The 18,513-nt window shown below is 46.6% G+C and overlaps 1 protein-coding gene across 1 annotated transcript in view; it reads right to left on the bottom strand.

The window, feature by feature from the left end:
• The window catches only part of PPM1H (protein phosphatase, Mg2+/Mn2+ dependent 1H), a 207,571-nt gene that overhangs the window by 175,786 nt on the left and 13,272 nt on the right, over positions 1-18,513 (bottom strand). Inside the window, exon 2 of the mRNA XM_075552793.1 lies at positions 1,068-1,412. Coding sequence (XP_075408908.1) covers positions 1,068-1,412 — 345 coding nt within the window. The remainder of the gene's footprint in view (positions 1-1,067; positions 1,413-18,513) is intronic.

Genomic DNA, 18,513 nt, shown 5'->3' with positions numbered 1-18,513 from the left:
ACCACCCTCCACCCATGCCCTTCCTTCCGCGATTGCTGTAGGGCGTCTTTAACTAGTTCACACTCTTTCTGGATACAGGCTCTCCTCGGGCGAGAACAGTTTTGGCACCAAGAACTGCCTCTGTAGACAGCAAGCTCGGGGAGGGGAGGAGGTGGCGCAGGAAGAACAAGAGGCAGAACATGCGCCTGTCTTCTTGGGAGCAGAGGGTCACCTGGCAGCTGGCTGGTCTCCCTTCCAGCGCTCTGTTCTCAGAAAGAACATGTCCAAATGTAAAGGTAAAAACAAATGCCTGTTCCTAAGTCCACCGACCAACCAACCCACCACTGCCACTGAGTGATGCCCACGCACAGTGTGACCCAATAGGGGCAGGCAGCCCTGCCCCCTCGGGGCTTCCCAGAGTGTACCTCTTTACAGGAGGGTTTCAGCTGCTAACCATGTGGTTAGCATCCCAATGTGTCACTACTAAGCCACCAAGGGTTCCTGTATTTCAACTCTTTACTCCCTGCTTCGAGTCGGGGTGATGCTCTGTGACAGAAGGGGAACTGCCTGGGTGGGTTTCTGAGGCTGTGACAGCACGGCCAAGCTTCCCCACAAAAATCAAGGGTCTTGTTTCTTGTCCCCTCAGTTCTACCTGTGCTCCTCCTCCCAGCTCAGGGCTGGGCAGAGCCGGACCTTTGAGCACTTGGACAGAAGGCGCTAAGCTCCCCCAAAGAGCTTGAACTGAAACGGCCCACTGGCTTCCATCTCCACGAAGTTGAATTCTGCTGGCTGGCATCCCTGTGAGAGTGTTGAATGAGAAGTCAGGCTGCATGCATTTAATAAGCCCACCACCGCTGGCATGCTCTCTTTCATCTCCTGTTACTTTCTGCCAGCAATCAATCAATTCCGGCAACTCTTATCTCTTCCCTGGCTTCTTCTGAGGATGGAAACCACGTTATGCAAGCAAACCCACAGAGGGGAACATGCCCTGAGACCCGCTGGCAGGCCCAACACCTTGGGGAGGGGAGGGACCTTGCACTAACACAAGGGGCCAACCTTGGGGCCCGGGGCTCTCCAGGGATACCTACCATCTCCTTGAACGCGCTTTCCAGGGCCCCGATGACGAGGCACTCGTGTGGGATCTTCTTCTCCGTGAAGAAGCGGGTGGGCGGGGTGCTGGGGGACCCCGAGGCGCCCACTCCTCCGCGGAGAGAGGCGGCCCGGGTCAGCGTGCGGCTGCTGGCAGGCGTGTGGTCGGGCTCCTCGCCCAGGCAGGTCGGGGGGAGCACGGCCGAGTTCTTCAGGATCTCCACGATGCCCTGCAGCTGCTCCGTGATGTGCTGCTGCAGCAGTCGGGAGGCGACCACGGCGGCCCCCGATCCCGCGTGACCGTCAAACAGCGACCAGTAGTGGCAGGGAACGCCTTCCGATTCCTGGGGAGAGAAGGCGACAGGGCACCGTGAAGACCGGGCAGGGACCCTGACACTGCGCAACCTGCTGATGCGTCAGAGCATCTGCTTGGCTGGCTTCGTTGGGTCAACAAGCGGTGAAAAGGCCCAGGGTGGAAGGACCCATCGCTTGTCACTGCCGCTATTGTCACTCAGGCGATTACGTGGGTCCTGCCTCCCCACTGGGTCAGGCCCATTCGGCCTCCCACCTGAAGTGCAGAAACCTCACAACGCAAACTCGATGCCCTCAAACTGATTCCGACTCACAGCGACCCCACAGGGCCTGCAGGGTAGACCATCCCTCTGTGAGTTTCCCGAGCCTGAAAGGGGGGGAGTGCAAAGCCTCATCCTTCTCCCAGGAAGCAGCGACTGCTTTCAAACTCCTGACCTCGAGGCCTAGCACCCAGGGCATGAGGGTTATGCCACTAGGGGTTTCTATTTCATCTGACTTTTTGTTGTTGCTGTCTTTCAGAAAGCTTTGCCAACGTACGAGTTCCATTACACGTTTCAGGGTTTTATAGATATTAAAAAGAGCTGGGCCATAGTCACACAATCAGGTCTGGTCACTGCCTTCCCCTTTGATCCTTTACTTTAGCTCCCATCCTCCTTTTCCACACCCCCAAGGAACTGTTAATACAGTCACTGTCTCCACAGCGTTAACCTATCCTGGGCTTCATATAAAGACAGTCGTACTAAACCCTCCTACAACATCAAAATAAACCACAAGCCGAAAGAAAGTAGAAAATAAAACTAGAACACATTACGCAGGGGCCAAAAAGGCAAGCAGAGAGTCAGGTGTTGAACTGTAACCTCATCTTATCAGCAGTAAGCTACTTTCCAATGCACTGTCTGATGGCAAGGCTCTTCCCTCCCTGGCAATAGGGCAGCGAGTCCGTGGAGGCTTTCGCTGCCCTCCATAGTCTTTGGTAAAAGAGGTATTCAGAATTTAGGTTCTAACCCCATTCCTTCCTCTGGCTTTAGATGTGATTATTTACAATCCTTGGATCGCATGGGCTGGTGGGCTCCTTCCATGTGGACTTAGCTGACATCTTACTTAGCTGGCCCCATCTTTTAAGACAAGCCTGTAAGAGCCCAGACACTATTCTTTCTAGTAGTTGGGCACCATCTGATTTCTTCGCCACACTTTGCTGTAGCACCCAGATCTTCTGTGATCACTTCATGAGGGCGAGTATCCAGCAGGGCCACATCATAAGAACAAATTCTTCTTATGAGTAAATATGAGAACAGAATCAAATCACATCTTTAAGGGGTATAGCCATCCCTGGTCTACTATAAAGGCAGCATTATCAGTTTCTTAATTGTATAGATTAAGCGAACATTCTATGTACAAAGTGAATATTCCCTGTATATTAGTCCCATAAGCGTTCTTATATGTGTACATTTCCCTTTTCTCACTAGAATGTAAAATTCTCAACCACTGGCTTGATTAGTGATATTATTATTAGAATTATCAAATGAATGTTCCCTGCAGGTTACCTATTTTATTTTGCAAGAACCTGACAATGCTGCCTCTGGAGTGGACCAAGCATATATACGGACTTGTAAACTTCTGAGGTAAAACTCCCCATAAACAGACAAAACTTTAAGAATCTAGCTTTAACATCTAACTTTTTAACTCCATTCTATTTCTGTCCCAGAGCAGGTTTGGCTTGGAGTCTCGAGAAAAATGGGTTTTTTGGGGTGGTGGTGGCAGTTTCTCTAGAAGGAAGTAAGTATACTTATTGCTATCCTAGGAGGCCCTTACTTTCTCCGAGAATTATCCCCCCCCCCCAAAATATTCACTACATTCTGAACTTTCAAAACATGTTGTCTTAGACACCGAGACGCAAACAACCAAATCCATCCTACCAAGTTCATTCAAACTCACAGCGAGCCTGCGTGAACCGACACGGGGTTTTTGAGACACAGCTGGCTTTCTCTTTTCTCCTGCAGAGCACTAGTGGGTTTGAACCACTAAGCTTGGGGTTAGACAGTCAATCTAGTTCAATTAGCTAATATGTGGCCAAGTCAAATATGTTTCCTGTTCCTCTCAGTTTTCCATCTGTCGTGCAGTGTCTTTTTGTTCCTATTTCCTACCCTCTAGCTCTGTGCAGCGCATGTTGCTTCATCTATCATGGAGCTAGTACCTGCCGGTTGATTTCTAGACTCTCTCTCAAAGCCGGGTGCATTTGAGTCAACTCCCACCCATGGCGACCCGTATGTATTGGAGAAGAATGTGCTCCAGGGAGTCTCTCTGGCTGGTTTGTTTTGAATGTAGACTGCCAGGCCTTTCTTATAGAGGGCCTGGGTGTGGACTACTCAAGCCCCAGCCTTTTGGGTAGCAGCTGCGAGCCTCAGTGCTTACATCACTCAGCACGCAGGGCTCCATCTCACGATGAACACGTTCGAGTCGCACATGAATAGCTCTTGGCTGCAGGTGAAAAGGAACTCAGTTTTGAGGTCCTGGAGGGATAAGACACTAAACACCGAGATTAAATGAACCTTGGTGATCTTAAGTAAATCACAAACAAACAAAGATGGCACACCCAACATCCACTTTTAACTACTAGCCATAGCAACTCCACAACAATACACCTTAAAGCCCCTTTCCTGCTGGAGTCATTCAGAAGTTCTTCGGGCTCCTCTCGGAAAGATGCTGGGAGCTGCTGTCTAGTTGCAGTGACACGTGCCACTACTCTGATCCGCGCCTTTTGAAACTTCAGCTTCACGCAGTTCCAGGCAAGGTGCTAGAGATCCCGTAGCTGCTTTTGCGTCTACAGATATCTATGTGATGAGCGCTATAGGGGCACTGGGTATAAAACAGCGGTCTAAGTCACTATCAGACATGATCTAAGATTAGTAAATCCAGCCGTGTGTGTGTGTGTGTGTGTGTGTGTGTTGGGGTGGTGGTGGAGATACACAGTGATCAGTAAACCATACAAATCAACAGAAGATCAGAGGCTGGCCAGTGCTACAAGGAAGGAGAGGTCCAGGTCCGTAGCACCGTGAAGGCAGCCTGCCAAGGGCCTGGAGGAAGCGTTCTGAGGATGAGAGGATAAGGCGAGGGCTGGTGGCTATATGGAAACTCACCAGGAGTGAGGGAAAACGAGCAGATAGAGAAGAACCTTCCTAGATGGGACACACAGGAACCCAATTGGCTACAGCTATTTCCCCACCCCCTATTGAAAGTTCACTTTACACCACTTCCCTCTTAGGAAAGACCTACATTAGTACCTATTCTCATTAGCCTGAAGGAATGCAAAGAGATTTTGTTTGTTTTTTATGAAAATAAGACAAAAAGCGAACCTCGTTATTCTGAGTTTGCTGTGCAGCGAACCCCTAAAGAGGCAGTTCGAACAAGGCTGGGGCCAATGGAAAGACAGAGCAAGTGCGCAGCTGTGAGTCCAAGGGAGGCCGAGGGAGAGAAAATGGAACCCACGGGAGCCCAAGTACCACCTGGAGCATCTCACACCCGAATCCAGAGACCAATCAATGAATCTATCCGTGTCTAAGGAAAAGGGACGCACCGAGCCCTCATGACGAAGACCAGAGGAGCTGTGGGGTGACACCAAGGGCTTCATGGTGGAGGAAAGTGAAGGGCAGCAGCACTCGCTGGTGCAGAGACGCCGACTGCAGTGCTGACCTTCTTGGGTGGCCAGGGTTCATTTGAGGAGACGTGTCTGGAAAAACTAAGCAACTAATAGGCCATGGAGGTGGAAACTGAATTAAGTTTGAAGAAACAGATCAACAGTGGTCTAAGCAAACCTACAAGTATAGATAAGGCTGGGGTGAGATGTTTGAGTCCAGCGAGCAGACCGAGGAAATCCGTATTTCTGCCATGGGGAATTAGGAGCAATCAAATGCCTTTGCAACTAACAGGGCTATCAAGACAGGAAGCGACTGTCAGAGGAAACAGTAAATCGTTAGCCTTGAATTTTACAAAGAATTATCGATATGAGTTCAAACGGACAAAAACTCCATCTAAATCACAGAGGAGTGCTCTAAGGGGCAAGGAGTCTAATTACTTGTGTGGGAGGAGTATGTGTAGAAATAGGGACTATGGTGAAACAACGTGAACTCTGAACTGCACATTGTGGGCATTTTGATGGGCATGTATCCGGTTGTCTACATTACTGCAAAATATAAACATTGCTGCAGGAGAGCTGAACATAAACGCTGGGGTTTTCTTTCTTTCTTTTTGGAGGAATCCAGAAAATGTGCTTGTCCTCACTTGACATGGTTATCACACTATCTTACAACTCTGAATGTAGAAAGGAAAATAATTACATGTTTATCCACTTGATTAAAAAATGTATTAAGAGAAAACAACGTGACCGACAGTTCTGGGGGGACATGGGAGAGGGGGCTGTGGGGGGAATGGTAGGGGTATTAACAAATCCAGGGACAAGGGGACAACAAGTGATCCAAATCGGTGAGGAGGGTGTGGGAGGCCTAGTAGGGCGTGATCAAGGGTAATGTAATGTAACCAAGGGTAATGTAACCAAGAGGAATTACTGAAACCCAAATGAAGACTGAGCATGATAGTGGGACAAGAGGAAAGTCAAAGGAAATAGAGGAAAGAGCTAGGAGGCAAAGGGCACTTATAGAGGTCTAAATAAAGGCATGCACGTATGCAAATATATTTATATGAGGATGGGTAAATAGATCTATGTGCATATATTTATAGATTTAGTATAGCAGATGGACATTGGGCCTCCACTCAAGTACTCCCTCAATACAAGAATATTTTCTTTTATTAAATTGGCGTTCTATGATGCTCACCTTCCTGACATAGCCATTGAAGACAAAGTAGGTGAATAAGTAAATGTGGTGAAGAAAGCTGATGGTGCCTGGCTATCAAAAGATATAGCGTCTGGGGTCTTAAAGGCTTGAAGGTAAACAAGCAGCCATCTAGCTCAGAAGCAACGAAGCCCACATGGAAGAAGCACACCAGCCTGTGTGATCATGAGGTGCCGAAGGGATCAGTTATCAGGCATCAAAGAACAAAAGAATCATATCATTGTGTGCTCACCTTCATGATACAATCGCTGAAGACAAAGCAGGTGAATAAGCAAATGTGGTGAAGAAAGCTGATGGTGCCCGGCTTTCAAAGATATAGCATCTGGGGTCTTAAAGGCTTGAAGGTGAACAAGCAACCATGTAGCTCAGAAGCAACAAAGCCTACATGGAAGAAGCACACCAGCTGGTGCGATCATGAGGTGTTGAAGGGATTACGTATCAGGAATCATCAGAACAAAAATCTTATCATAATGAATGAGAGGGGGAGTGCGGAGTGGAGACCCAAAGCCCATTTGTAGGTCACTGGATATCCCTTACAGAAAGGTCTCAGGGAAGAGATGAGCCAGTCCTGGTGCAATGTAGCAACGATGAAACATACAACTTTCCTCTAGTTCCTAAATGCTTACCCCCCTCCCCCCACTATCATGATCCCAAGTCTGCCTTACAAATCTGTCTAGACCAGAGGATGTATACTGGTACAGATAGGAACTGGAAACACAGGGAATCCAGGACGGATGATCCCTTCAGGACCAGTGGTGTGAGTGGTGATACTGGGAGGGTGGAGGGAAGGTGGGTTTGAAAGGGAGAACTGATTACAAGGATCTACATGTTACCTCCTCCCTGGGGGACGGACAACAGAAAAGTGGGTGAAAGGAGACATCGGACATGGCAAGATATGACAAAATAATAATTTATAAATTATCAAGGGTTCATGAGGGAGGGGGAACTGGGAGGGAGAGAAAAATGAGGAACTGAAGCCAGGGGCTTAGGAGGAGAGCAAATGTTTTGAGAATGATGAGGGCAATGAAATGTACCAATGTGCTTTACACAATTGATGTATGTATGGACTATGGTAAGAGTTGTATGAGCCCCTAATAAAACAATTTTTTAAAATGAGGAGCTGATACCAAGGGCTCAAGTAGAAAGAAAATGTTTTGAAAAGGATGATGGCAACATATATACAAATGTGCTTGATACAATTGATGTATGGATTGTTATAAGAGCTGTAAGAGTCTCCAATAAGATGATTTTTAAAAACCAACAAATACATTAGGTAGCTATGTAACAACCCATTTGTCATTGTAGCTATTTATTATGTTTATCACGTTGTTAATCATCACCATTTTCAATGTCGACATCATCTGTCTACTCTTGGATTTTGGAAACACTGCATTTGGGGAGCCTCAGATACAGGGCCCAGTGTGACTGGAGAGGAAACCGATGACTTCAGAGACACTATGGAATGATTTGATATAAGTATTAACCCCACTGAATAATAATAAGAAAGTGGAAATACAGCCGCTTTTGAATCGGGGTGGGGGTGGGGTGGTGGGGTGGGGCGGGGGTTAAAGAGGGAGAGAGACATCTCAAAAGAACCAGATGGGGCTGGAGTGGGCTGTGTGGCGCTTGGCTCCAATCAAGAAATTACTGGGATTAGAAACCTACTTTTGAAAGCCACCCAGTCACACGGGATCTACTGGGCACTCATCTGACAAAGGATGTGACGACTCGCCATTCTTCTCACCCACTTTCCTCGGAACGGCACCATCCACCGTGTGTCAGAAGCGTTGTCTGATGTGTAAAGCGGGAACTGAGACCCTGCGGGAGTGACTGTGCAGTGTCTCACCAACCGTGAGCGAGGGCCCTTCCCAGTGTCAGGGTGGGAGCCAGGAATATGGCAACAGGGGTGACGCACATAGAAATGTCGGAAAGGGCTCTGGAAAATCGCAAGTTGTGTACACACAAAGCTTTTAAAGGCCCTCAAACCTCCAGTCCCACTGCTGACCTATTGGTTTTGCATCAAGACTGAGAGCCTTCAATGACTCCCCGCTGAGATCCCTGTCTCTTCCATGCTCACGTGGCGGCACGTGGGCCCTTCCTGATCTGGCTGCTACTCTCGCTCCAGTCCAGCTCTGCCTCTCTCTTTTCCTTGTCAATGGTCCCCAGCTTCTCTCTTCTAACTCCAGCGTGCCTCTGGGACTCAATGTGCTTCTTCTCTGCCTGAGACACACACCATTGTCCTCGGCCTGACGAGCTGTTTACCCTCCAGTTGTTAGTGGAAGGAAGCATGACTTCCCCGTCTAGGCAGCCTGTACCTCACCACCGGACGTCCCCTCCCCTCTGGGTCTGTATCACCCCTGCTCACAGAGACAGGAGTGTCTCTCATTCATTGTGGCGTGCCCCGCTGAGTTTTTGATGCAGAATGGGTGTGGCATCAATGTTTATTCATCAAACAAAGGAAGAGGAAGGATAAATTATTTTGTCATTTTTTAAAAGCAAAGCAACAGCTTGGGAAATAAAAATGTTATGTAAGATATTTCATGTTGGCACAGAGAGTAATACAATTCAAGCTGCTCCTGGTTTGGGATGGTTTGCCTTCCATTTACCTGGGATTCCAGTCACCCTGAGGCTGGGTGTGCCTGGCACCTGGAGCTAGAGCCCTAGGGGTTTCAGAGGGGCCCAAAGGAAAGCAAAGGGGCCCAGCCTCTGGATGCAGATGGTATCTTGAGCCTGGTAGTCTTCCCAGTGTGAAATTTTCTCTCTCGCTCTCTCTCAAAGCACACCCTCTTCTAAACCAAGGCCTGATCTTTTAAAAAAGGCAAACAAACCCAAGCAGACAACCACTAAAGGGACGGCTGGCTCCTCCTGCTGGGTGGAACTGTGGACGCCGCAGAGAGGCGTTTGAAGCTGCAAGATTTCCCCGCAGCTCGACCGTCCCAGCCTTGTGCCTTGCTGGATGTACAATCTGCCGCTTTGGCCTTTGCACCAAAGATTCAAGGGCCCAGGCACCTGGCTGGGGTGCTGGGGAGCCATGTCTTCCATGTGCTTAACTGATTCCGAGGTTCTAAAGGAGGAAGCCAAAGGCATAGCTCTATGTCAGCCTCCTCCACCCACCTTACCCCGCACACCTCACTTCCCACAGTCAGAGATACCATCCTGCCCCTTCAAACTTAGAAGTAGGGATAGCTCCCTAGTTTGCTAATCTATCTGAGAACGTGGTTTGTGGTTTACATGATAAAGAAACATGATTTTCGATTTAATGTCAGCTGATCTTCTGAAGCGGTGCTCTGGTGGTTCAGTGGTTAAGCACTCACTGCTGACTCAAAGTTCGATGGGTCACGAATCCACCGGCTGCTCCACAGAAGAAAGATGAGTCAGTGTGCGTATATACAGACAGACAGACAGTCTTGGGTGGTGGGGTTGTGGGGCAAGAGCAACTTGTTAGCTATGTCAACATAACTGTGGTTATTTTTAAAGTACATGTATTTGATGAAAATGAACCTGGATTCCATCATTTACTACAATGTGACCCTGGGCACAAATTCTTCATTGACAGGACAGTTTACTAAATGGACCCTCTCAGAGGAGGCCTCCATGTAATAAGCATCTTCTGTGTGTCAGCTTGCAGGGCAGATCATGGGGCAGAGCGGAGAAGAATCTCCTGGGGCTCAGCCTCCTGAAGCTCTCAATCTAGAATGTACCCATGCAGCTACCAGTGTGCCTGACTGACGTTAGCAAGGAGAAGGGCACGGTGCCCCAGGAATGGATAATGTCTATTGAATATGCGAACCGTCTGCAGTTAATCGGGGAGGGTAGGATTGACGGGCTGCCCTATACACACGCTAACGTTCATAGAACCAGAAAGCAAAAGAAAAGGTGGATTTTACCGCATGGTAATTAAGAGAAAAACTGGATAAGACATGCCACATGTGTCCACCCTAGAAGAGAAACAAAAAATCAAGAAGTCATAGTTGTGATTTAAATGTACTACTCTATGGCCTTCAGGGGACACTGAACAGGCCGTGACAAATCAGGATCCCTTCATTCAGGGAAGCCAAGCTGTCCGTTCAATTCTCTTTGAACTTGACCACAGGGGACGTTCCTCTCTCTCCACTGCTCCAGCCTTGCCCGGCTACTCTTCTTAAGCCACGCCCTCCTCTCTGGGATGTCTGAACTCAAGAGTTTATCCAGTTTATTGTCAGTATGCTCAACTCCTTTAGTCCCCACACCAGCACCATTAAAATGGACTTTCTTATCCCATTTTTATCAGTGGTCTAAGACAGACATAGACAGTACTACTGGTCTCGACTGGTCTGTGGGAGAACCAGTACGTGAGTCTAATTCTTTAGACTCCAAGCTAAGGCATTTTCCCCGTTTTCCAATCCCATGTGTTCATATAATTAGTCTTTCCACCTTGAGCACTCTCAAGTGCTTGCATTACTTTAATTTCGTTACTTATTCATAATTGCACATTAATTGCATATAGACTCTGGATTATTAACCAGCTGCGAAAGCCGCAGGGCCATTGCCGCGGGACCTTTGCTGCACAGGACCTGTTCCAAGTGTGGGAAGCATGGGCGTTACCCAGGATTCAGAAGCACCCGACTCAAGACAAGGTTGTTTCAATCACCTCAAATGCACGGGCCAGCTGGGCCGTGGAGAGAGGCGCCCGAGATGCATGGGAATGACGGTGCTGCTGGTGAACGGGGAAAGTACCATCAACTGCTAAACGGGAAAGGGCAGCCAAACTGGCCTCAACCTCTCAAAGGACAGCCTTCGAAGCGAAGATTCATGCGATGCGCCTTCGCGTACTTCGGACAGGAGATGCCAGTCCCCAGAGAAGGGCATCGTCCTTGGTAAATAAAGTAGTGTGGCAGTGACAGACACGATGGACTGACCCCGTGGCTGCTTGCAGGTGATCGAACATGAGGACAATGGTGGCCAGGGGCCAGGCAGCGTTTCCTTCTGCTGTGCACAGGCTGCTATGGGCGGGAACCGACTCCAGGGTGCGGAACAAGCACAAAACTGCTGGGTGGGAACCCGGCATTCGACTTTGGGTAGTATCAGGAAACGCCACCGGAGCACCAGCAGAGGATGCGGAGTTCACACCCCAAAATTGAGTCTTCCTATAACACTCTGTCATGCTACTGCTGCATCGACACAAGCGTTTGCCTTGGTTTCGTTCCAGAACAACACGAGTTAAACATGTGTTCTACTTTAAGAGAAAAATAATATGGGGTCCTTTCTAGACTCACCGCACAACTTAATTTGATAGCCACCGCTTACACCTGAACAAAGGAGTCTTCACGCAATTTTCTAGTTGAGTTCTAAACCACTTCATTTACCAAAAAGAAACTCGTTCTTATGAACTTGACAACACACACAGTAGTACACTGCATTTTGCAGTAAGTCAAAGGAATATTCCAGAAGGTGACAAACTGAGTTGAAAGTTCATTGTTTCTGCTTAGCATTTATTTAGCGTATGCTCAAATGTTACATCCTCCTTTCTGAAAAATTCTAGAAGCTGCTTTTTATTAAAAAAATACAGCTTAATTTCTCTTTCTCCTTTTCATGATCAAGTAGAATGCTAGAATTAAGCTCATGAATTTTGGCTGGGAAGGAATTCTCGGGCCTTTTCACGACGGCAAGACTCATGCAAACAGAAACTGATTTCTCGAACAAGACGTTTAAATGATCTTGGCTGCTGGCAGGTGGCGTTCATTCAGCTTCAGGTGTAATTATAGTAAAGGCAACCAAGGATGTCAGAAATTATAGACTGACTTTTCGCCGTATTGAAATACAAGCTCCATCCAGCTCCTCCCCTCACTCTGGAGAACCCACGGCTCACAAAGCCACGCTGTGCCGGCTGAGGAGCCATCTGGGAGGCAGAAAGGGAACACCCCTTCCCACAGACCCTACGTGAGCTGACACGAAAGGGGAGGGCGCCCCTAGACTTCATCTCAGACGCGCCCTGTGGAGCCTGGCGAAGTGTTGGAACAGAAGGCAGGAAACAGAGAACCGAGGGAGGAGGTGGGACGGGCTTCGCATGAGCGTAAAAAGCAAGGTTTTGCTTTCTCCCTTACCTGCGCACAGAGCTCCCTACGAGGCCTGTAAGCCCTTCCTACTTCTCTAAGTGGCTGTTGGTCCCCACAGCCGAGGGTTCCAGACCTGAGGCAGAGGGAAGGTGGGCATTCGGTGTGTACGAGGAAAACGAGAAAGCCTTTTTGTAAAAATCTAAAAATGAGGATGAAATTAAGCGTCACTAGTGTCTCTCCTACAGGAGCTCTGGTGGCATCGTGGTTTAGGCGTCCGGCAGTTCGAAACTACAATGCTCTGCAGAAAGACAAAGGTCTCTGCTTCCGTCAGGACTGACAGCCTCGAAGCCCACAGGGCAGTTCTACTCGGTCCTATCGAGTGGCTATGGGTCAGAATCCAGGGTCCTATCGAGTGGCTATGGGTCAGAATCCAGGGTCCTATCGAGTGGCTATGGGTCAGAATCCAGGGCCCTGAGTTTTGAGTGTTTCTCTTACCGACTGACACCGGCGCCCCTGTGTGGTAGGCGAGGCAGCGGTCCTCAGGCTTCATTCTTTTGTATGTGTAAAATTACAGCCAAGAAACCCCCACAGAGCAGCTCTATTCTGAAAGACCATAGGTCACCTGGAGTCAGAATTGATTAGACCGCATGGGTTAGGTTTTATTCAGAACCATTACTGAGTCCGTGCGCCCCTAAGTAGCTTAATGGTAACCAGATTTATAGTGCCATGTTTTAAACTAAATTATCCCTCACAACGTGGCCAAAAGGCTTTAAATATTCTTGCCAAACTGCTGATGGAAAACGTGAGCAAGTAAGGGCTTGCTGGAGCTGGGTTTCTTGCTCCCAGTAATGATGATCGAGTCACATCTGATGATGATAATTATCTCAAGCTAAAAGATTCCGAAATGTCCAAGAAGATAGCTTGGCTATGGAATTATACTAGCTAATGTTAATGGTGAATTGTGCCTTGAGATGTGAGCTAATGATGCATGACGTCTTTGCCCTCAGCAAGCCAGTAATGAATTAACGTGTGAGAAACACTCAGGACAATGCCAGGCACATGTTCAACAGGATGGGAGAATTCCTGCTTCCCTGGAGGGGGACCTAGGCTCGACTCTGACGGTGCCCCCCCAGCACGGCCCCCATCAGCTGTTGGTGGAGGAATATGCGGGCGTCTCAGATTCAAATCCTCTAGCATTATGAGGCAGCCTGATGTCGGTTACATTAATAAGTCTGGGCTTTTATTTTTCCATGGCAATTTAATCCCATGTTTTAAATAAGTAGCAAATGAATTTCTAGTCGATAGATAATATAAAAATTTGCAACAGTTTTGGCTAGATTATTATGGTTTATGTTAGGCTCATCTATTAGCTCAGGAATGCTCACTGACAATGTAATAAAATGAGCTTTTAATATTACTACTCAATAGAGGAGAGGATTTCAAAACAGGTCATGCAAAAAGGAATGAAAATATAATAAACCTTTGTGAAGCTCCCTCATATTTAAATGTAGCTGTAAATGCCATTAGAACAACAACAAATATAAATATGTACCAAGTGCTTACCACATGCCAAGCACTATTGTAAGCATTTTTCATCTCCCCACAACCCTCACTCACTGCCATTGAGTCGATTCTGACTCCTGGTGACCTTGTAGGACAGAGCAGAACTGCTCCTGTGGGTTTCTGAGACAGTAACACGGCAGGAGTAGAAAGCCTCGTCTTTCTCCCACAGAGCAGCTGGTGGTTTCCAACTGCTGATCTTGGGGTGAGTAACTCAACAAGTAACCTCTATGCCAATATGATCCCAATACGTGGCTGAGGAAATTGCGGCATCAACAGATCCAAGGTAACACATCTAATAAATGACGGGACTGTGATTAAAATCCAGACTTCACTATTATTCTATTGGGGGACTTTTGTTTTCTTGATATGGTTCTTGCCCATGATGGTCCTTCCATCATGGCATTCAGTAGGTAAGGGACAGGGATATAGTAAGAAGAGGAATGACTTCAGTTCAGGTCGGCTTTTCACTGATGTCAGCAAGAGCTCCTGGCCAGCTTCCTGAGGGCACAGCATGCTGCAGAGCCCAGTTAATTAGCATCCCAACTAATCTTAACTTGTGGTACCTTGATAACCAGAAAAATCCATTCATGAAAACATCCTGTTTTCCTCCTACACCATCAAGACGGTGATGATGACAGTGACTGCTGGGGTGAAAGCAGGAAAATCAAGTGCTCACATGCAGATGGTTATTTATTTTCATTCAAATTCTTAGTTTCTTTTTCTTCTTTTTTAAAAATCATTTTTTTGGGGGGCTCTTACAGCTCTTCTCACAATCCATACCTACATCCATCGTGTCAAGCACATTTATACATTTGTTGCCATCATCCTTTTCTTTTTTTTTTTTTTTTAACAATTTATTGGGGCTGATACAATTCTTTTCACAGTTCATAGCCATCATCATTTTCAAAACATTTTTTTTTCTACTTGTGCCCTTGATATCAGCGAATTCTTAGTTTCTTTAAGTCCTGATCCAAATTCAGAAAAACTTCAGGTATCTTCTTTGGGCGTGATTAAAAATTGAAATGAAAAGATTGGGGGAAAGATATAACAGAAATAATATTGGTCTAAATCAAGGTTTCCCAAACCAGTACTGAAGATTCACTGAGTGAATGACTGACATGCAGGGTTGTTGGAGCGGCATTGGGATAGCATGCACATGTCTTTGAGGGGGGCTTCAAAGAGCTCATGGTAAAGATCCATTATCTTTTAAACTTCATGTTTCTATGAATTTTTCGAAACCACCTCATACCTAAACATACACACAAACACACAGACATATGGAAACTTCAAAAAGTTCATGGGAAATTTTCATTTTTTCTACACACCTTTTCAAGCTAGCTGTGTGTGTGTGTGACTGTGGAAGCTGGAATCTACATAAAGTGGAAATCTCTGCAGAGAGGAAAAGTCAAATATCATCCACCAATGGGAAAGCTCTCGTGGTGTGACAGTAAGGATTTGGGCTGCCAATCCCAAGGTCAGCAGTTCAAAACTGCTAGTTGCTCCATGGGAGAAAGATGAACAGTTTCTACTCCTGTAAACAGTTACAGTCTCAAAATCCCACGGGGACAGTTCTATCCTGTCCTATGGGGTCTCTGTGAGCCAGAAGTGACCTGATGGCAGTGATCTGACTTTGTTGAAGAGGGGACCCTAGAAAACTGATAAAACTCTACCCTACCATAGGTTCAGTCCCAGAAAAATACAAATATATATATTTGTGTATATATACGGTCTTATTGGAAGATTTTGCTACATTTTCTGATAAGAGTAGCAAAAATTGACCACATGACCATGAAGCAGACAAGAGGTCCAAACATTTCGTGAAAGAGTCAGCTAATAAATATTTGTTTTGTGGCCCACAGCCTCTTTTGGATAGGCACTCTGACTTCTTTCTGTTTTCTTTGGAGAGTCCTTCAAAATGTCAAAATATTTTTTAGCGTAAAGCCTGGACAGAAACAGCCCCCGGGTTAGAGAAGGCCAGTGAGTCAGTGTTTGCCAGCTCCAGAATAAAACTCAAAAATATCAACGGATAATAGCATAGAGAATATATAATCCTAAATTAAAAATACACCTAACTTGAAGATCAACAAATAGGAAAGGGGAAAAAGAAAGAAAAACACAACTGTATTGCCTATTGGAGTAGGGAGCCTGCTAAGTAACTCCTAAATCAGCAGAGAAATAAAAAAGAAATGGAAAAAAAATACTTCGTGTCAAATTATAATGATGAATTACACATCAAGATTAGGAGGCATTCCTGACTTCTGGCTTTTCCAAAGAGGTTTTTCCTGTCACAATTTCCAACTATTAATGGATACAAACTTGCACAGTAGCTAGAAGTGCAGACTGGCTGGTTGAGTCCAAACCACACACTCTTCTAACTGTATGTGACCCCCGACCACGTGTGTACTCCTGTGTGCCTTGGTTTCCCCATCTGTAAAAGCAAGATGATAGTTGAACATAGTTAAGCTATAAACTTGTATGCATCTTATGTGGTTAAAAGAAGGAGGAGGTAAAATCAATATTTGCAAAGCACTAATAAGATCAGTGTCTAGCATGGTGGTACTATAAATACTATTATCACTTTTATTTCGAGGGGAAACACAAATCTCAAAAGCCTAATGTTCTTCCGCCCTAAAGCACTAGGGGAGTCAGAGTACCACGGACCCGGGACGTTCCACTACACCATTTATTTCCCTGCAGTCTAAACACCGAGTCCCAAGCTGCTAGGGAATCGAGGTTTAGCTGCATTCTCAGGGCAACTACAGACATCTTGGTCAAACTTGTGTGGGCGCGTAAACCCACCCCCACCCCCACCAGGGTGCATACACGAAGACGTGATTCTGGCTGACATCAGCCCCGTCAATGCCTGGCTGCCAAAGTCATCCTTACTTGCTGGCAAGCATTTCATGTGCCTGGAACAAAGAGATACAAGAGTTCTGAAAGAGAGCACTGCACTGTGTTTCAAAAACAACAAAAACACCCCAACTAAGTAGCTAGACAGAAAATTCCGTTTTCCTGACACCCACAGACCAAAGAGCTTAACGAAGAGCCAAATAATCACTGAGAGGAATGAAAGGCCAGCTCCAGCGTTTCTCATAGCTCGCATCATCGCGGGCAGCAGATCGCAAGAAGGCGCAAATCATCCAGGAGAGCTGCCGCTGTGAAATGGGAAGTGACCTTCACTCAACGTTCTGGGGGTGAAAAGGTCCTTTAAATAGCAGAGGAGGGAGAAAGCACGGCCAATCTTCATTTCCGAGAGTAGAAACAGTCCCTTCTCATTTCCCTTCTCCCTGCCCCAATTTGATCCTATTTGCCTTGAATTCCCACAGTGCTTCCTGGCCCTCTGCTGAGAAAGAGAATCAGCTTTCATGTTCCCTGCTGATGAACTTGGCCAAGATGCTGACACTGCCATCTCCTGTTATCGTAATTAGACACTGAACTAACAGATACTGAAGCCACACACTTTGATGTGTTTTGACTAAATTAAGTGACATAAGGGTGCTCCTAAGGAAATAAACTTGGAATGTATGTGTCCACAAATCTCATCTTAAGTCCCAAACAATCTGCTCCCATGAGAAAGTCAGCTGTGGGGGATGCTGATTATTGCCACTATTTCCTGAATAGCTCTCATCCACACGTATAAAGGCAAGGACCTCTTTAGAGCAAGGTTATAAGTGATTTCCAGCAATTAACATTCGGTAACAGTGACATGGGCTTGGCATCTGACCTCTTCTAAATTTACAAGGGGTGGGGATGTAGCATGAGCAAGGCTGAATGCTAGAAAGCAGAGGTCAGACATGCTTCCTCCAGCCTCCAAGCATATCAATTCTGCCACTGGCGCCCTTCGCACGGCACTCCCTACATCTCTGCTGCATTTGCATTTCATTGCAGTGGCCACACAGAACTCACAGACAACACTCATAGCTATGGGGTCTTCTCAGGGAAATAAGAGGTTACAATTTAAGATCAGAAATTACTCAGGGTACAATTCTTCAATCAAGAATTTCCCTGTGCGTGACCAAGGGCAATGTAACTGAGGAATTACTGAAACCCTAATGAAGGCTGAACATGATAGTGGGACAAGAGGAAAGTAAAAGGAAATAGAGGAAAGAGCTAGGAGGTAAAGGGCACTTATAGAGGTCTAAATACAGACATGTATATATGTACATATATTTAATGTGGAAATAGATCTGTGTGTATATATGTATAGATTTAGTATTAAGGTAGCAGAAGGACATTGGGCCTCCACTCAAATACTCCCTCAATACAAGAATACGTTGTTCTATTAAACTGGCATTCCATGATGCTCACCTTCCCGACACAATCACTGAAGACAAATGGGTGCATAAGCAAATGTGGCAAAGAAAGCTGATGGTGTCCGGCTATCAAAAGATATAGCGTCTGGGGTCTTAAAGGAATGAAGGTAAACAAGCAGCCATCTAGCTCAGAAGCAACAAAGCCCACATGGAAGAAGCACACCAGCCTGTGAGATCACAAGGTGTCGAAGGGATCGGGTATCAGGCATAATCAGAACAAAAAATCATATCATTGTGAATGAGGGGAAGTGCGGAGTGGAGACCCAAAGCCCATCTGTAGGCAACGGGACATCCCCTTACAGAAGGGTTGCATGGAGGAGATGAGCCAGTCAGGGTGCAGTGTAGCAACGATGAAACATACAACTTTCCTCTAGT

This window comes from Tenrec ecaudatus, chromosome 6 (genome assembly GCF_050624435.1).
Source record: "Tenrec ecaudatus isolate mTenEca1 chromosome 6, mTenEca1.hap1, whole genome shotgun sequence".
Taxonomy (NCBI): domain Eukaryota; kingdom Metazoa; phylum Chordata; class Mammalia; order Afrosoricida; family Tenrecidae; genus Tenrec; species Tenrec ecaudatus.
Note: the sequence above shows the minus strand (reverse complement) of the source record. Positions and strands in the feature narration are given on the sequence as shown.